This window comes from Procambarus clarkii, chromosome 11 (assembly GCF_040958095.1).
Source record: "Procambarus clarkii isolate CNS0578487 chromosome 11, FALCON_Pclarkii_2.0, whole genome shotgun sequence".
In the NCBI taxonomy this organism is placed as follows: Eukaryota; Metazoa; Arthropoda; class Malacostraca; order Decapoda; family Cambaridae; genus Procambarus; species Procambarus clarkii.
Genome location: NC_091160.1, coordinates 40,040,707 through 40,061,748, shown reverse-complemented (window position 1 = coordinate 40,061,748; position 21,042 = coordinate 40,040,707). Strand labels below are relative to the sequence as shown.

At 39.9% G+C, this 21,042-nt stretch overlaps 1 protein-coding gene across 3 annotated transcripts; it reads left to right on the top strand.

The window, feature by feature from the left end:
- The first annotated feature begins 1,149 nt into the window (after positions 1–1,149).
- Positions 1,150–19,484, top strand: LOC123758351 (aurora kinase). 3 transcript variants are annotated; one of them, XM_045742652.2, is made up of 7 exons: positions 1,150–1,230; positions 4,120–4,273; positions 7,135–7,338; positions 7,543–7,716; positions 9,594–9,713; positions 11,008–11,239; positions 16,858–19,484. In XM_045742652.2, exons 2-7 carry the CDS (start codon positions 4,140–4,142, stop codon positions 16,966–16,968), a joined length of 975 nt encoding a protein of 324 aa, XP_045598608.1. In that variant the 5' UTR covers positions 1,150–1,230; positions 4,120–4,139; the 3' UTR covers positions 16,969–19,484. The 3 variants fall into 3 exon arrangements, with proteins under 3 accessions (XP_045598608.1, XP_045598610.2, XP_045598609.2); XM_045742654.2 differs by having other exon boundaries at positions 1,173–1,295; XM_045742653.2 differs by having other exon boundaries at positions 1,180–1,358.
- The last annotated feature ends 1,558 nt before the right edge of the window (positions 19,485–21,042 follow it).

Below are 21,042 nucleotides of genomic sequence, written 5' to 3'. Positions count from 1 at the left end.
GTTGAACATCAAGAGCGAAAGAACTTTGTAAAACAACATCAGCATGGGTTCAGGGATGGCAAATGATGCCCCACAGGATTAACTGAATTCTATGACCAGGTAACAAAAATCAGGCAAGATAGAGAGGGGTAGGCAGACTGCAGATTTTTGGATTGCCAGAAAGCCTTTAACACAGTACCACATAAGAGACTAATGCACAAGCTGGAGATGAAGGCAGGAGTGAAAGGGAAGGTACTTTCCTTACCTGAAAGGGAAAGGTACTTCCTGAAAGGGAAGGTGCTTCAATGGATAAGGGAGTACCTAAGCAACAGAAGACAGTGAGTCACTTTGAGTGGGGGAGGTTTTGGAGTAGGGAGGCATCACCAGTGGAGTCCCACAGGGATTAGTCCTTGGACCTATACTGTTTCTGATATATGTAAATGATCTCCCAGAGGGTATAAACTCGTATCTCTCAATGTTTGCTGATGATGCACAAATTTTGAGGAGGATTAGCAGAGGAAGATAGTATGAGGCCACAAAATGACCTAGACAAACTGAAGGAATGATACAACAAATGGCTACTAAAGTTCAACCCAAGTAAATGTAAGGTAATGAAACTCGGTGAAGGAAATAGGAAGCCAGACACTGGATACCGATTGGGAGACGAAATCTTGCATGAAACAGCCAGTCATATATGGAGTCAGGAGAGAACCAGAAAGCTAAGGCCTGTTAACCTCCACTAGCAAAATCTGGTTACAGCACAAGAATATCTTCCAATATTCCTGACTATGAAGTAATTACCGAGCTCAAATTACCTCACATCATTCTGTCTGAAGGCACTGATTGATAACAAGGCAATCACAGATATTGTGTTGGAGAGTATGTCCCAGCTCCTGTTAACATAACTTACAATAAACAAGAATGTAAAAACTCTTGTATATATAAATCAATAAACAAATATATGTTAATGAAGTATGAGCGAGGCAGGGTGGTCCTTCTTTGATGAGGGGGAAGAGGCAGTTGATAAGTGGAGGGGAGATAGGTGAGGGGTCCTTAATGGAGGGTTCTATATTGGGGGGACCAGAATGGGGAGAATGGGGGATATGTTGGGCAATATGTGCAATGTACATATGGGGGGGTGATGAAGGAGGAGAGGGGGGGGGGGGGGCGCGGCCGGCCAGCCAATCAGCGGCCGCCCTCACGTTTAAACCTCCACATGTACACACATTCAAAGTGGCGGCGCCGCTGCAGGTCGGTGTCTCCTCTCTCTCTCTCGTCTCCTGGGGCCGCCCTGGCCGCCTCCTGGCTCTCTGCAGGTGTGGTGGGGCCTGCAGGAGGCCCAGCTACCGGGGTGGAGGCCAGGCTTGGCGGTGAAATAGGTGATGTGTGTGTGTAGGGGGAGGTAACTTGTCCTCTCCACCACAGGCCAGGGATATATGTATACAGTATTGATGTCCCTGGTTGATGACTGGGGGGGGGTGTTCACGCTGGTGAGGGGCAGCTATCCTGGCCGCTATCCTGGCCTGATATCACGGGAATTTGGTCCAAATATATTAGCAAGTGACGTGGCTGAGATTTTGGGCGTATCTGGTTACCAGTGATGGGGTTAAGGAGACATTGTCTGCTGTTAGGTCACTAGGAACACCACAAGTGTGGTGTGTGTGTGTGGGGTTGTGGTTCTGGTACACATGTGTACTGGCCAGGTGTGCAGGCAGTGTGGCGCACACCTGACTGCTGCCTCAAACCTTTTTGGTTTGGGGCAGAATCAAACCTAAATCCTTAACTGGTAGACTCTGTTTAACTCAACAATAAAACGGGTACCTGTTTGTTAATTTTTCGCGGGGTCGTATTCCAGGGATTAACTTACCCGAAGGCCTTCTTAAACTTCATATTCCACTCACACTAACTTTATTCTCTGCAAGTGACAATAACTGAAATTTTAGATATCAAATTGTGGAGCAGAGTTAGGCCTAGTGAACAATCGTCAAGTTAAATGAAGGAATTCATTTCAATAGGGGGCCTGACAGCTGAGACGACAGCACTCGGGGTTCGTGGTCCTAACCTGGACCTAAGGGTCCGGGTTCGATCCCTGATGGAAGCAGAAACAAATAGGCAGAGTTAATTTCACCCTAATGCCCCTGTTACCTATCTTGAGGTCATCTTGAGATGACTTCAGGGCTTAGTGTCCCCGTGGCCCGGTCTTCGACCAGGCCTCATTTTTGTTACACACCCCCAGGAAGCAGCCCGTAACAGCTGTCTAACTCCCAGGTACCTATTTACTGCTAGGAAACAGGAGCATCAGGGTGAAAGAAACTTTGCTCATTTGTTTCCGCCGCCACCGGGGATCGAACCCAAAACCTCAGGACTACGAATCCGAAGCGCTGTCCACTTGGCTCTCGGGCGCCATACCTAGCAGTAATTAGGTACCTAGGAGTTAGACAAATGCTACGGGCTGCTTCCTGGGGGGGGGGGGGGTGAAAATTAGGATTTAAGGACTTGCCCAAAATGCTGTGTGTGCTAGTGGCTGTACAAGGATGTAAGAACTTTTGTATATATATAAATTTAAAAAAGTGACAGTTGACAGTAAGGTACAAGGTATGTATTTTTTTTTTTAATATATACAAGAGTTCTTACATTTTTGTACAGCCACTTATTACGTATAGCGTTTCGGGCAGGTCCTTATTCCCATGTTCCCTGGAATACGACCCCGCGAAAAATTAACAACCAGGTACCCGTTTTACTGTTGAGTTAAACAGTCTACCAGTTAAGGATTTATGCCTGGTAAATCCTCCCTGGACAGAACGCTCACGAACCGCCAGGCGAGCGTCTTGACCACTACACCATGGGGACTGCTATGTCATAGGTTTTGTTATATGTAAGAATAAAAGCGGCCTTTTGTGCCAGATGTACAGTTTGTTGTATTAGCCTATACCACCAGTAATTGATGTCGGGGACAGGGAGCCCATGTATACGTGTACTTTGGGCTTCTATCGAGGTCCTCCCCCCAAGGTTGGACAAATGACCCTCCCCAGGATGCTACCCTACAATTGCCTAACTCCTGGGTACTTATTTACTGCTAGGTAAACAGTTGCATTAGTTGAAAGGAAATGTGGTCAGTGGTTTCTGTCCTACCTGGAAATCAAACCTGGGATCCCCAATTATGAGTTGAGAATAAATCCATCTGTACTACAAGACCTTATGTTGAGGTACACTTTATTTACATAATGCTGTGCCTCGTGGATGAGTATCCATACATTACAGCAGTAACCTAAAGAAACTGCAACGCTCATTGTTCAGTAAGCTTACTCTAAACATCTTCATATCTGGCAACTTCTGAGGAGCATTTGTACTTTTAAATTGATAAGCTGCTGGCTTCCTGTCCTTGTTGGAGCCATTAGTGTGTTAGTGGCCCTCGGGTAAGTTTCGGAGTCCTGCTGTCAAGTGTGGTGGTGGTGGTTTACCTGAATTTACCACCAATTAAATTTTCAACAATTTGAGCGAAGAAGTGTGATGCCTGGATCATTGTGTAAAGGAGCCTGATATGTCAGCAAACACACTTCAGGCTAAACTATATCTTGGATAAGTTGCTCCACAACATTGTCGCTTGGACCGACGACTTCCCATGGCGTCACCTGCTACATATTTACAGTACATACTTCTAATTTTGTTATGAAATTAGATTTCAAAGTAAAAATAAGTTTGATCATGTTCTGCATTCAGCACCAACATTATTGTGAGTAAATATACAGTGCCATATTTCTTCATTACTTACGTAATGGTAGCAGGATTTGGGTGGATTTGGGTAGGTTTCTGTAATTCTATGGACCCTGTAATAGTGGTGGTTGTGGTGGTGCTTCTTTCTGATGGCCATCATGTATTGGTGGTGTTTCTCTCCATGGCTGTTGTATCGCTGTAGTCCCTGTGTTCCTGTGCCACGGGGACTACAGGAACTTGGCCAGTTCTGTGTTGCTAGGAGTGTGGAAGTCCACTTGGAAAGGTATACAAGGTTAATAGCATACAAGAGTGGATGTATGCTTTGAATTTGTTTAAATTATTTTTGTTTGATAATATTTTTTTACAGACTCATTTAGACTTTCAGTAGAACATTTATTTATACTTACAGTATTTCCTCTTTTCCAGTGACTAAGTCTAGTATTGAAATGCAGACTAGCAAGAACGCCACAGGTGGTGGGGTGTCCGGTGGTACATCACGAGCACCACTGAAGGAAACGACCAAGGGCAATGTTGTTAATGATGAGGAAAGTGGACGGAAAGACAGCAGCGGTAGTGCAGAGTAAGTAACGTTTTGTTTAGTGTACAGTAATAGTTTTATGGTTAGAAGATGATTTTCAAGAAAGTTGTTTCTGACAGCAAGGGTTTGACTTCAATAAACATTTAAACAAATCTTGTACTGTATATAATTTTTATAACCAGTACAATATTGCTGCTGTTGAATTATTTTACCTTACGTTAATCACATTGAGAAAGAATAAAATATGGAACAATGGAGAGTATGCACTTAGCTCAATACAACTATGAAGAAAGTGACCTCCAGTTTTATTGATCCATTAATGTGGGTTCTGTGTTTTAAAGATGTAAGCGCGTACTAGTGGCTTTACAAGAATGTAAATACTGTACTATCCAATGTATTCTCACAAACCCAATGTACCTTCTTGTATATATATATAAATAAAATAAATAAAATAATATTGCAAGTAATTCCCCATTGCAGATGACTAAACCTTTCCTGCAGTAAGGTTCCACACTTTGATTAATTATAAATTCTGTTGCAACAAGATATTTCCATAGGTTACTGTAAGTTTAATTAAAAAATAAGGATTTTACCAGTTTGAATAATGAAGTCACGTACACAAGCACACTGTGTATTAGTGTATAGTGTAACAGCACCCACCTTGAATTATTTTGATGTATGCTTTATAACTGGCCTGTCAGTTTGTTATAAAAACCAGAAATCTGTGGATCCATCAATTACTTCATCTAAATAACACAATAAGTCCTCAGCTGAACTTGTAATGGTGTCAGTTGTAGGGTGGAGGCACTTGGTCTTATTAAGAATTTCTTAACGCGGTTACTTTCAGCCTCTATTCACTTTAATTACTAGGACTATTTCCCAATTTATTGGACTGGTAATGATGACAATTTTTATTTTAATGAGACCAAGGCGTCAGGATGAATGTACAATGTGGCATTGATTTTCAGTTTCTTCAGCTTCCTAAGTTGGTAATGGGATGAGAGTTAAGGGTTCTTTCTCTCGCTCTCATACCATCTCGGCAGCTTATCATGAAACACTGGCACCAGGAACAAAGGTTACAGGTGTCATAAATTGTTAGGTTCTGATAAAGAAAAAACTAGAGCAAGGACTGGTGCATCAGTTCTTCAGATTTTGGTGGGCGAGAAGCTGGCAGCAGTGTCCTGCTTTGCGAGTGTTGCCTCTGGCTTCGCTATTAATTTATTTTATTATTTAAATTATTGTACTTTCAATTGTCATACATTCACAATTTCACCAGTGGTGTGATGTATTAATGATTGTGATTCTATTCTACTGTATGATAGCACGAAATAGCATGATTCTTTGATTACTGTGCAACTTTGATATAAAATTCAGATATCCTATGTTTTTTTTACAGATTGATACTTGCTATTGAGATTAACCATGTGTAGTAATGTAAATAACACATCATCTCTCAAGTAATTCAGTAGATAGTGTTTATATTAATAAGAAAATCACAATACAGTGGTGTCTCGGTTAACGAATTTAATCCGTTCCGGCACCAAGCTCGTCATGTGAAATACTCGTCTTGCGAAACTAATTTCCGTCGAACGTCAGAGGCGTTCGAGAATTTGTGGGAACGCTAGGAAGCACCACGTGGTTTTCTCGTTAACTGAGCAGAAGCTTGTCAGTTGAGACAAATTTTCTGCGAGTGGCTTGCTCGTTATCTGAAATGCTCATAGATGGAGCTGCTTGTCACCCGAGGTTTCTCTGTACAGTACTACTATATAATAACTCAAAGTAATTATTATATTGATAAACTTAATGAAATAATTCAGATTATTAATCATTATCCACCAGCATATAAGGAAAATTTTCCCCTTATATATCTTGCTAGATCATGTAAAAGATGTGACATGAATCATGTACAGTGGCACCTCGACTTGTGATAATTTTGAGTTGCAATGTAAATTCGATCGAAAAATGACTCGACTTACGATAGTGTCGTCGACTAACGATATTTTTTTTTACACGTTTGGGTCGACCGAGCGCGTGGTTCCCAGTCACGCGGGCCGACCTGCTTCAGTTTACTAGAGCTGCCCGCTTAGTGACGATCACCCCTATAAGAAGTTCCGTTTTTGTGATGATTTTTTGCTTTTTGAACATAAAACTGATTATTATATATCCCTTCTTCATTATTAAGAAAATGTGTGAAGTATGGGAAGAACTGCAAAGTTTTGTTGAAAAAACTCACCCAGATAAAGCTGTAGCAGGCCATTGCATTGACCTTTAAATGACAATGTGATGTCTTACTACAGACAAGTGTTAAAATGTAGGAAAAAACAAGTGTCTTTAGACAGATTCTTAGTAAGACAAACAAGCAGGTCCTAGTAGTATGTAGGCAAAACATGCCAGTGTGTGTATCCCAGAAAAGTCATCACTGCCTGATGTTATAATGGCATGGGGAACGCCCCTTCCAAACAGTAACACCTGTCCTCCCCCCCTTCATCACCATCTTCCATACGCCATCAAGAGTCCTCCATAAAGGTAAGATAAACATATGTACGGTATTGTAATTAGAGAAAAAAAATTCAGTATAAAATGTATTTGTAAGTTAATATTTTGGAGGGTGGGGAACGGATTAATTAAATTCCCTTTATTTCGACTTGAAATAATCGCTTAATAGGGAAAAATCGGCTTGACTTACGATATCTCGACTTATGATAAGTCTCTGGGAACGGATTACCATTGTAAATCGAGGCCTCACTGTACATCTTTTCAAGGCCTATCAAAGGAATGATTAGATTTTTATTAATTAATATATTGTACTAACTGTAGAAAGTTTTTCCATAGATGGTACTTGTAGCAATTATTTTTTTATTAGAATATTTTCCTTTTTGTTAACCTTGTTTGATCTTCAACAGAGAGAATGAAAAGCGGAAATGGTCACTTGATAATTTTGAGATTGGGAGGCCCTTAGGGAAGGGGAAGTTTGGTAATGTTTACTTGGCTCGTGAGAAGTCTAGTAAATATATTGTGGCACTCAAGGTGTTATTCAAGTCCCAGTTGCAGAAGGCAAATGTTGAACATCAGCTGAGAAGAGAAATAGAGATTCAAGCTCATCTTAGGTGAGTTGTCATTTTAATAAAGTACACTGTATTAGTGATGCAGCACATTATACAGTGCTGTATTGGTTTTATACTTATGCTTGTATAGTTTTTATATTAAAATCGGATTATGAAAGTAACAAAATCATTGACACAATTATTTCATGCAAATCCAGTACAGTATATTTTTGCTTATTTTCATTAAAGACAAAATATTTTTCTCAGACACCCAAACATCTTGCGTCTCTATGGGTACTTTCACGATGAAGTGCGTGTGTACCTGATCTTGGAATTTGCCCCACGTGGAGAGTTATACAAAGAAATGCAAGCACAACCTCATCGTCATTTTGATGAGAAAAGGTCTGCCAAGTACATCATGCAGCTTGCCAGTGCACTAAAGTAAGTATTCTTTTATTTTTCTTTGTTAAATAAGATTGTTTGAGTAACTGGTATTTTAAGGAAACGAGGAAATCTAATATTGCAACACACCTTCTGAACATAAGGAGTATAACTAGCTGACCTCTCAGTGTTCAAAAGAGAACTTGATAAACGCCTCCAAAGGTTTCTGATCAACTGGGCTGTAATTCATGTCAGGCTGTGAGCAGCCTGGTTGACTAGACCACCGATCAAGAGGCCTGATCAGAGACTGAGCCATGGGACATTGATCCTCGGAACCAATGCTAGGTAACTGCAAAGGATCACAGGATATAAATTTTGGTACTATATTAGGGTTATGCTTCCACAATTAATTGCATTGGTGCCACAGAACATTTAAACTGTCCTTGAAAGGACAGTAAGGTGCTAGGGGGGTCATTGGTGTCATCCTCCCAGCTCAGGGCGACCAATTGCAGCTAATTCATAAACAAAAAAAATATACAGAATCTCTCCACAGTGATATTGCAAGTACTCGCCTAGTTGTGTTGTTGGGGTTGAGCTCTGGCTCTTTGGTCCTGCCTCTCAACTGTCGATCAACTGGTGTACAGATTCCTGAGCCTATTGGGCTCTATCATATCTACATTTGAAACTGTGTATGGAGTCAGCCTCCACCACAACACTACTTAATGCATTCCATTTGTTAACTACCCTGACACTGAAAAAATTCTTTCTAATGTCTCTATGGCTCATGAAAGTGATTGTCTAGTGAGGATTTTGGTATTCACCAGTTGGCCTACTTGGTAACCTGAACTGACTGCCATCAAGTAGCAGCATCACACATGCTTCCATATCCCCACAGTCCCTCTCATACTTCCTGCTTGTTTCATGTCAGTCAACAGTCAAAGACTTTATCTTTTATTTAATTTTTTTTCATTTGACCTATTGATCTTACTGGGGAACTTAGACTTCCATTGTCCGAGGCTTAGTTTCTCCATGAAACTTTGCTTGGAGTTTGTTTACAAACTTCATGCAGAATTGATCGGTATATTCAGAGTCTGTGGCCTCGTGACCACACACTTCAACCCTTATTAATGGTGGGCTGTGAAGTTGGTGACTAGAATGTTTATTGTGCCATTTTAAATGCTGGTGTTTAGCAGTTGGACAAATCACTCATGGGCAGTGATATGGGAGAAACAATGGGCAGAGTTTCTTTCACCCCTATGCCCCTGTTACCTAGCAGTAAAATAAGTACCTGGGTGTTAGCTGTCACGGGCTGCTTCCTGGGGGTGGAGGCCTGGTTGAAGACCGGGCCGCGGGGACACTAACGCCCCGAAATCGTCTCGAGATAATCTCAAGAAGAAGATCCATTGTTCACACCCAATTTCTGCTTCTTCACACACTAGATCCTCATATCCACCCATCATCATTGTTGCAGTCCTCCTCTCCTTAGAAATTCACTTCAGTACATTGTCCACAAGTCTATCATCTGTTCATTGTTCCCAAACTTTGACAGGATACTTTAATCTTCTGTAGTTTCAATAAAATATGATGGATTAGGGTGAAAGTTTATACAGTTAGTATGGAATAAGAATGTAAAGAAATACCTACTGCAGGAAGTCATTGGAAGATATGGACAAGCTAAGGGGTGTGTTTAGTGTCCTGAAGGACTTTCTATTGTGATTATTGATGTGCTTAAGTTAAATGTTGCCTAAACAGTTTAATCTGAATATCTGAAATAACTTATTCGACCCTTTTGAATCATGGTAAATTTTATGACTTGTAATACAGTGTGTGTACAATTCATGGATAATTCTTTTTACAAATTGCATTGTATATGTAAAATTTCATAAATGTTGCCTGTTCAATGATCTTGAATTATATTCATGTATACTTGCTTCCAGGTATTGCCACACAAAGAAGGTCATACATCGTGATATTAAACCAGAGAACCTCCTCCTCAGTCTACGTGGTGACCTTAAGATAGCCGACTTTGGCTGGTCAGTCCATGCTCCATCCTCCAGGTAAAATAGTTTTGGGTTTAGTGGATATGGCAAGGATTTAATGATGAATTTTAAGATTCATGTAAGCTATGCAAATATCACTCACTTGAAGAATCGCTGCCCAATAAAGTTTTATGTTTGTCGCTAGTGGCGTGGCTTTCTTGTGCCATGTAGGCAGTGGGCGCAGTTGTTGTTTGCTTCTTTCATATCAAGCACTGCATCTAGCTTCAAGGGATGACACCCACCAGAGCTGTTGCATTAATAAATGTGACACCCACCAGAGCTGTCGCATTAATAAATGTGACACCCACCAGAGCTGTCGCATTAATAAATGTGACACCCACCAGAGCTGTCGCATTAATAAATGTGACACCCACCAGAGCTGTCGCATTAATAAATGTGACACCCACCAGAGCTGTCGCATTAATAAATGTGACACCCACCAGAGCTGTCGCATTAATAAATGTGACACCCACCAGAGCTGTCGCATTAATAAATGTGACACCCACCAGAGGTGTCACATTAATAAATGTGCCACCGTTCAGTACAACATTGTGTCGGGAAAAGGTGACTCGTGAAACCCCCTACAGTGGGATTTCCTTCCAATAGGACTCCTGTTATAGATCTCTGGGGTACATAGTACTGGTTTTAGGCCATTCTGGTTGATAACTTTGCTACTGGACATGGGTAGAAAACTAAAATTATATCTGGCTGATTGAAGTTATGTTGTGACTAAGGTGCTGAAAAACATCAGGAGGTTTAACCAAGTGTTCATACTGTGTATACATTTTCAGTGATGTTGGTAAGAAATCATACATAAGTGTCTCTTATTGTTATAAAAAAAAATGGCATAAAAATTGTCATAAAAATATAGCAAAACATATTAATCAAAATTATTTCTGATCTTGTGCTGCAGTGGATTTTGTTAAGATGGATGTGGTTTTGCATGAATTTTTTATCTGTTGAAGGTAAGTTGCACTCTACATGTTAAGTGCTTTCATTCATCCCTTGTCTATATTCAGTGATTTATATTATGGTTACTCATAATGATATGTTCTTAAACCTATTCCTCCTGGTTAATTTATCATTACATCAGTGACCCGCTTCACTCGTCAAAGTGGACTGAGCCACTCTTTCTAAGGAGCCATTGTGTTCTGGAAAAGGTTTTCCCGGGTGATTAAATTTCTAAAATTGTCAAATAGATCCTTAATTAGATTTATATTAGAATTACATTACAATTATTAGAATTATATTACAATTGTCAAATAGATCCTTAGATTTATATTAGAATTCCAAGCTTTGCATTGTCTTGCAGGCGGACAACATTATGTGGCACTCTGGACTACTTGCCACCGGAGATGGTTGAAGGAAAGCCTCATGACGAGAAGGTGGATCTCTGGTCCCTGGGAGTACTGTGTTACGAGTTCCTCTGTGGTAATCCCCCTTTTGAAGCCGAGTCAAACCGAGACACGTACAGTCGTATATCAAAAGTGGATCTAATATTTCCTTCACATGTATCTGATAAAGCCAAGGATTTAATGGTGAAGGTAAGATTTGAGATAATACTGTACATTCTATAATTAATTCATGTTATATATATGAATAACTAATAATTTGCTTTTTAAGTACTTCATATATAGTCTATCAACTGGCTTAGATTTAATGGAATGCAGAAGTAGGATGTCAAATGAACAAATCCACAAGGGCTGTGACGAGGATTCGAACGTGATATGATGCATCACGTTATAGTGTGATCTCTGTGTGTGTTAGGATGTCAAGGTACTAGTGTTTGCGAGAGGTATTATGAAGTGGCAAATATTTTGGTTAGCTTTAACCACCTTTTCTTACAGGTTTCATCTGTACTTGGTGGCAGTGATGCTTGTAAACTTTTTTGTGGGAAATGTAATAATAATAATAATATGAAAGTTTATGATTGGCTACCATTGATGCTGGATGTAAGAGGTTTGAGCAGTGGTATATTCCATATTTTAGGTATCCTTTGTAAGGGATACTTTGATTTTCATTGGATTATTTTGAGATTGCATTCTGGCATTTTTGAAGCATTATGCGAACAGATTGTGTTGTCATAGGATCATTACGCAGCAGATTATTTATGCATAGATTCCGCAGGGACCTATTAAAATGGACTTCAGTCCATACTGAACTGTGCATCTGGACTTAACATTTTCACATTGGCTCCCTGTGATGGCAAGAATTGAGAGTTTAAATTGCTTAATTACTAAAAACTATTTAGTTAAATAAATCCAAATATTTGGCAGATACATGCAGTATATTTCCATTTACATTGGGTGCTTTGCACATTACCATAGACTCCTTCAGGGATGAAGAGCCTTGTGCTATTGGAGAGATTATTTACTAAAAGGGCCTATTCTTGTATTGCTTCTCAATTGTTTAGCCAGTTGCCTGTGCCTGTTGAAACTGTAAACAGATTCTAGTCACGAGTCCCACTTGAAAGCATATCTTGGCTCCAGAGCTTGTGCTGCTACTAAAACTGTCATTGGAATATAATCCCCTATCCATTCTCATTTGTCTAGCCACTTGTGAAATGTTTGAAAGAATGGGCGATCAAGACAAAACTTTTAATTATCATTATCACCCTTGACTGTCCATTATAAGGTCCTTGAGAATCAAAAATTACTTATTCTGAAAAGTCTTTTTGCAAACATGAACTTCTCAGAACTGTCACCATAATGGTGTGATAGGTTACCAGGAGCCTAATACTCAATGAAGTTGTCATATTTGATCCAGGGTCACAAGTGACCTAAATTCTATGACCGACATTTGGACTATGCTCGTGGCAGTGCATAAGCTGAAGCCTTGAGAGCTTTTTTGTTTACTACTTAGACTGGTGGGCTATTTTAGATTGAAATTGTGACATTCTGAACCTTCAGTTCAGTGAACTGTTTACCAAAGTCTATATGTAAGTGGTTTGACCTTTTGTATGTACCTCTGTCTGATAAAATTGCAGCCCATATTTGAGACTTCAGCCTGCATTAGTAGCCAGTTGTGAGGTTTTTCAATAGAGGCATTAACACAGTAACCTATTGCTGTTCATCCCTGTGTTACTGGCATGCTTAGTCAAATGTTTAATGCCGAGAGGCTTGTAACAATCTATTTATTACCCTAACCTTATCAGGGTTCCAGGTCTGTTTTACATAGTTGTCTATGCCACAATGAAAAGTACCAGTTTCTGTAATGTGCTTGCTTTCCATACTGGTTCTGGATGCAGAGAGCCATAAGAGTTGTCTTCCATATTCAGAATAATGAATGTATACTGACAATCTTCCATCCTTCCCTTGTCAAAGGTCTGTCAGTCATGTCCATATCTCTTGACCAGCACCTTCCCAAATTGTGTATTGTTACATATTTTAACAGTGAAAAGTTCTGATTTGTACAATTGACTTGGTCCTCTTTTAATTAATTCATGGTCCTCAATTAATTGTGTTTATGGTCAGTAGGGTTTCTTGAGACGTGCATTTTGTTCCCACCGTTATCCATTTCGGTAACAAGATTGTGCAATTGGCTTAGCGGCCAAGCTGAGGTTCCAAATGCTTGGCTGTGGATATCTTCGATGTTGCTTGTCTTTTAGCTCTAGGCATTCAGAGTGATTTTAGGACCTTTTAAATTTCCTGCAATACAAATGGTGTTAAATATTCTTTCTGACTTCTCTTGATAATTACAGTACTTGCTTACTTCATACTGTGAGAAGGAAATGTTTGTATATACTATTATATACGACGGCTCATAATGACCACTGTACCTAGGCCAGGGTTCAACAAGCATTTGTGTCCACTTATGAATCCTGTGCATCTTTCTTTGATCTGTATTTATTAGACAGTTTAAGCTTGGAAGCAATTTTTTAGATTTCTCTCGATCGAAGTATGTTGTTATGAACAACCTTGTAGTTGATCAGAGCTCATAACCTATATATTTAATCGATGCAAACTAACGTTTTTCCTATCTCGTGACACTATTTGAGTCCAACAATAAAATATTTATGTAAAATTAATTTTTTATTCGATCGACTTTGGGATAGTTTCAAAATAAGCGCCTTTACATTGTGTACAATTTGGTACCAAAACGAAAGATGCAACATGAAACTTGATGTCAAAACACTTGAAAGATTATAAATACATTTTTGGCAAAATTTTAAATATTTGTTAAAATTCTATTTATTGTGCTAATATTATGGGACTACAGTAGTTTTAAAATGCACGTCTTTTGATTATGAACAATTCGATACCAAAATGAAAGATGTAACATAAAAATTTGTCAGAACACTGGAAAGGTATAAGTAATTTTGTAATGATGAGCGTCCAGAATTAAAATGTTAAAATTCCAGTTATTGTTCTATTATTATGGGACTAGCTTTAAAACACACGCCTTTATATTGCGAACAATTTGATACCAAAATGAAAGACGTTAAGACGAAAATTGATGTTATCAAACTGAACGAGTATACACATTAAGCCGCTGTGTGCAAATTGGTGCTCGTTCACGGGTAATTTTAGGCTTTGCTGTGGGGAGTCACGCCGGGCTTTTGGACATTATATGCATATACACCTGTAGGGAATTTAATTGTGAACACAATGATACCAAAACAAACGACGTAGCATGAGAATTAGGGTGAGAAAACTGAAACGAGTATACACATTTTACTGATTTTGTGCGCTCACAGGTAACTTTTGCCAACTTTAGGCTTTGCTGTGGGAAGTCATGCCAGGCTTTTGGACATTATATGCATATACACCTGCAGGGAATTCTATTGCGAACACTGATACCAAAACGATCGACGTAACACGAGAATTAAGGTGAGAACTGAAACGAGTATACACATTTCGGTGTCGCTGAGCACTCGCCAGCACGCCGGGAGCATGACCTCTTAAGTTTGCGGCGGGCATGCTGGGAGTGCGAAAGTATTAAGCTGCCATGATTGAGGAAAGATGTACAGGTTTAGTATGTAGTCATATAAATTCTTGATAAATTCTGGCCCAGGTGTTCTGAAGGGGTGGGTCACTGTGGTGGATGATGGCCAAAGTGTGGCGGTGGTGGTGCTTTGTTTATCTGTGATGCTAGTATCCACTCGATTTAAGGACCTCTTATTTACCGTTCTGCCAGTACTAGTGACCGAATTTTAGATTGTTAACTGGCGCCTTATTTACAGTCGATGACTGTTAAATCCGGAATACGATATTGAGTTTACAGAGCCTGATATGCATGAATTTGGAGGCCACTATTGTGTTTGTTGTGACAAGCTTGCCCTCGCTAGGCCAGCAGTTAAATTTTCGCTTAACAGATTTCACTGCTCCTGTTATACAGCATGTCAGAGCTAGTCGCAGTCAGTCAGAGGCTGCCATAGTCAATTCAGTCAGCCATCCATTTGCAGTCACAAGTCAGTCAGTCATAACCCATCAAAGGCAGTTAGGCATTCACAGTTGTGGTAGCAACCAGTCACAGTTTATAAACATGAGTGAGGTTGTTTACAGAACACCAATGTTATGTACTCTCATAGACCCAATGTACCTTCTTGTATATGAGTAAGCAAGGAAGCAAGTGTATATGTATCAGGCAGGGCAGTCTGCCTCTAAGGCCACTAGCTGGTAGGAAGGTAGCCAAGAATCTGACCCATATGGTATTAATCTGTACTGACCATCTAGATGCTGCTGGAGGGGTGGGGGAATATTTCTGGGAGGGTCTGGTGGGTGGGGTAGGATGTAGTGGGGATGGAACAAGCATGACCACTGCCAGTCAAACCCAGTCTGCCTGCCACTCTGCCAGTCAAACCCAGTCTGCCTGCCAGAAACCATACCAACCAACCAACCACCCAGCCTGCCCATGCACCTACCCACCCCATCCACCTTCTAGCCAGCCACCAATTCATCCATCCACCTACCTACCCACGTGCCCACCCATCCAGCCAGTATGCCCATCAGTCAGCCACCCACCTGCTAACCCTGCCTGCCAGTCGGCCACCTATCCACTTACCCACCCTGCCAGCCATCCCCACCCACCAGTCAGCCACGAATCCATCCACCCCACTCACCTGCCAGTCAGCAACTAATCCATCCATCCACCCAACCTGCCTGCCCACTAGCCAGCCAGTTCACCTACCCACCCCCACTGCTGCCTGCCTGCCTGTCTGCCAACCAGCCATTTACCCATCCAGCCCACTTTCCTGCCCACCCACCCACTTGCCTCACCCACCTAGTTGTCTCGCCCATCTACCTACCAACCAGTCAGCCCACCCACCATCTATCCTGTTGCTTTCCCAAATAAACAGTTAGATATTTTAAAACCAGCGGATTTGGTAGGGCCCTGAATTTGACACCCTGAATACAGCCCCATGTAGGTTGTTGAATCGAGTGGATACTTATTGTAATAAATTAAGTAATAAATTATAATAAAAAAATGTCTTTGTACTATTTATTTTTTGTATTAGCATGGTCTCTTACCAGAACTGTAATAAATACAATTGAAGACAATTATGTAGCAAAAGGGCCCAAGAGAAAATTCTTTTAACATAAAAACACCAATGTTTTTAAGCTCCCTCTAAATATAGGGAGAATTTCTACAAGACCTCTTGTGTTTTAGGTGAGAGCTTGATAATCACTTGCAAGTGGTACCTGATTAACTGGGCTGTGGTGCCTATGATAGAATGTGAGATGCAGACACCAGCATCCTAAACTATGGTTAACCTGAGACCAGATCAGACAATGATCCCTGGAACAACCAGATGTTTGTATTCTCGACTCATACTCCCTAAACTATAATCATTATACTCCCTGTACTCATTGTAGCATTCTCTAGTTATTGTACTCTTGTATTCATTAGATATCACTGTTCATACCTTAAAATATACTGGCATAGAAGTGCCCATCTCGATTGCTTTTGTGGGATCGAAACGTATCTGGCTTTAAGAATATACTGTGTGAGATTGCCTAGAACATTGTTTGTATTGTAAGATACGTTTGGTATATGAAACCTTCCTTCCATGATCAGCTGTGATTCAATAATGGTTACTATTTTTACTGTTTTTTCTAATTCCATGAGTTTTGTCACTATCATGCATTTCTTTTATATAGATAAGCCCGTGTGTTTTTCCATTGCTTGTGTAACTCCTCCAGTATTATTTGTTCTCCAACAGCTGCTAAGACACAGACCCAGTGATCGTTTGAGCCTTGACGGTGTTCTGCAGCATCCCTGGATTTTGGAATCGACCAAAGAATCTGCCACTTCAGCATGCCATGCACACTGATCTGGCTTGGTTCAGGAAAACAAGAAAATAAATAACATTATTGGGTGTCATTAATACCATGTATTTCTTGGCAACTTCATTGTCACTTCATTGCTCTGATCTCATTCCATGTGATTTCTAATGTCTTGCTAAGTGGAACTTACAGTTCACATAACAATTCAGAGGGAATATGTGTACATGTACATCACACACACACACACACACTTCTTTCAACACTGTAAATTGTCATTACCACGTGATCGTCGTCGTCTTGCTCTTCGACTCCAAGGTCTCGGTAAGGGTCTTCACAATGTACCGACAAAGTTTCCCGGGAGTCTTGGAGGAAATGGCAGACTCAGACAGTAATATAAGTGTTCAATTTTTGCAAGGTTGCATGATTAGATCTATTAAAAAAAATGCTCACCAAGAGAACCTATTTTCTTTTTGTGTACATTCATCATCTTGTTATTGAAGAGCATCACTTGTGAGAACCCGTGTTTACCTGACTTGTTCTTGCAAGTAACCCCATATTCCACCACCACCCATATTGAACCACCCATATTCCTTTATAGACTTAATATAATTAATTGGTAAAAATGTATTATGTGCTGCTATGTTAAGCAACAGGCAAAGATTCTGGTTTATTTTCCCCATTTAAGTTTTCTAGTTCGTTATTCGGTACTTTATAATGTTGTTTATAACATGCACTGTACACAAGGTTACAGATTATTATTAGTCATTCAGGTAGTGGTGCTGGGAGGTCACGACACTGCGGCAGGCTGTCTGTTCATCTACCTTCAAGTTGCTTTGCCTTGACATGCTTTAGGTTTATAAAAAGTGTAATTCATAATAATAGATGTACAGTAAGTTGCTCTTTAATGGTGACTTTGAGTAGTCGAGCACACCATGGTGGTAGTTAGTGGTGGAAGTAATCTTTGTTCTGATTGTAACTTATAAGTTCTGTAAAGTGGAAAGCGAGTTTTATGCATATTGTTCATACATTTGCATGCTAGTAAAGTATACATTTGTTTGAATTAATATTTAGTTCATTAGTTAATGTATGTAGTATTTGTGTGAATGTTTGTACTTCATGTCACCTGAGAAACTGAGTGTAAGTGTGCTATACCTGGCTTGTAAGATGATTACAAAATAAAATGGAGTTTTACCAGTTTGTAACATTTGTTGTAATGTAACACTTCTACCCCCAGGCATATATCATGCCTCCTATTATTCTTATCTTGGTCTTAGGCTGCTTTGTAATTTCATGTTTGGATTTTTTTTATAATGTTGGGCATCATTTTCACCTGGACTTCCAGGTATGTTTATTTTAATGCTTAAATCCATATGGGTTAAGTAATCAAATTTACAGATTTTGTGAAAGCCATAGGCATTTTGCTTTGCCATTGACAGCACACATTTAACGGTATAACCAAGTTAATTAACTATTACCTTCTATTCTCTCTCTTGATAATAACCCATATTAGTTTAGTCTCATAAAATTTGGTTTGCACAAGTCTGCACCTCTAAACTCTTGCCTCTGAATCTTCCGTGTTTGGCTACCTTACCTTACCTTCTGTGCTTGGCTTGGTTCTATCCTAATTTAATCACATTTTACTTCTTGTTAATATAGAAACTACAGTAATTGTAATGGTATTGGTTCATCTTGTCAAATACCCTTCAATGTGCTACATCTTCTCGAGGTTACTTGTTTACACAGAAGCAAAGTTTCTTCGTGCAATGATGCAGAGAACACATTTTACCTTATTGTTTTTCAAATAATGTATATACTGTAATAAAATTTAGCTTCTAAAATGTTTCTCGAGGCAGTATCGGCATAGGAATTGTTAGAAATTTTCAGGAAACTGGACATAGCCGAATATACACCTGTAACTGAAATACTTTGGTTCTCGAGATGCTTGATAGTTTTCAATGTTTCTATAAACAAATTATATTTGGTAACTTTTTAATACATTTTCTGACTTGTATATTCTGGCAAACCGTCCTGCCTGGGTTCCATCATTGGATAATTTAGCCATACCTCTTGTACATTATCTGTAATTTTCTTTAAGCTCAATATAATCTAAAATTTAATACGCATTCAGTGTTCTGTACTCCTGTATAACCCTTCTCCCATTCTCACAGCTTTACCATTTAACAAAAATAAAATCCTAATTGTGATTTTATAAAATGACCGCAATCTGCACATAGAGTATAATTATGTCTTGAGTTTCAAAGTGTGTTTGTTATTCTTCAGGTTGATATCTGGGCACTGGTAAAGTTTTGTGCTTCAGCATTTATTTTAATAAGTAAATATTTTTATTCAAGTTTATACTGCTTTTAACCTCTAGTAGATTAGCTTTTAAGGTAGTTTATTATGTTGATACAGTATACTGAGATGGCCACAATGTGTTTCATTAAATGACTATTCATATGTATAGTTTGCTTCTGTAAATACAATAGGCAAGTAAGTTTCTATATATTGATAAGGCATAGATTAACTAAGCAACTTGATTGCATATATAAAATGAATGATATCTTTCTTTTTTTTATTGATACCCACTTCCAGATTCAAGGATTGAAGCATTAAATTCAAAATTGATTGTGGAGTTCATTAGAGGACTAGGTCAATAATGCCAGCCTGGAAGACTCGGTGATGTACCACAGATGGTGCTAAATTAGTAAGATGTTGATAGGACTAGTGATGTCAAGATTTTATCAAGAGAAATGACTAAACATTGGACAGCAATATTTTTGATTAGCCTGAAAATTGGATCTAAGCTGGACAACACAATGCAGGTCTGTTTGTGACAGATTCATGGGAGGGGGGGGCAATGCATTACATACCTAGAGTATTTTTTCCACTTGTAGTGGGGTTAGGTAGATCAAGGTATGTTATATTAAATGGTATACAGATGAGAATACATCAAACAGTTGCCGATTACATTATTGGCGACACCACTCCCAAGGGGTGTCCCCTTATATGCCAAGGCGGTGTTGGTTACTCTATTGTTTTTCTTGATTGCACTTGTGTGTCGCTTACCTCCAGAGACTAGCATCTTCACAGTGGAACTTTATGCTATTCTCTATGCTCTTCGTCTGCTTTCTCGTTGTCAATCTTCCTTTGTTGTTGTTGACTCTCGTAGTGCCCTCATGGCTCTCGGGTCCTTTAATCCGGTTCATCCAGTGGTTGTTAAGATCCAGCATTGGCTGTTTCTTGTTAACAGTAAATTTCAGTCGGTTGAGTTTTGTTGGGTTCCCAGCCATATTGGTGTCTTTTTAAATGAGCGTGCGGATGCTGCCGCCAGGGAAGCTGTCCGCTCTTGTCCCATGTCTCGTAAAGGTATTCCTTATTCCGACTTTTACCCGGTTATCCATTCCTCCATCCTTACCCGTTGGCAGGCTTCTTGGTCTTCTGTTACTGGTAACAAACTGCGTACTCATAAGAGTTGTCCTCGTGGCCATCGTCCTACCACCGTAACCGGCGATGGGAAACGGCTCTAGTGAGGTTGCGTATTGAACATACTCGCTTAACTCATGGTCACTTAACAGAACGCCGCCCAGCTCCTTATTGTCCACATTGCATTGTCCCTCTTACTGTCATACATATCCTTGTTGAATGTCCTGACTTCCAGGACGAGTGTGTGTCTTGCTTTTCGACCGCCCCTCGCGGTCACTTGTCCCTCGATAGAATTCTTGGCAACTCGGATACTTTTGATATCGTTCGCCTTATGCGTTTTTGTTATCGTATTGGCATCCTTGGTGATATTTAGCGCCCTCTGATTATTCCGCATATTTGATGGTGCTACATAGCCTTCCCGGTTTGGTCCCTTCTTTTGATAATTACTTATTTATATGTCGAGGGAATACAGGTACCACCTATGATAGCAGGGTACATTGTCCTGTAGTGTGCGCTCCTCCTAAAACGGAAAAAACTGCCCAGTCATTTGCCAACGGATTCCCTCGTATCCCGGCCTGGACACCCAAAACCGTTCACACAATGCGCACAGGTGACCAGATGCTGTCCAACAGGTGGGGAGATACAGATGTTCCCTGTACTCACTCAGTCCTGTTGCCATTTTTTTTTATTTTGGTAAT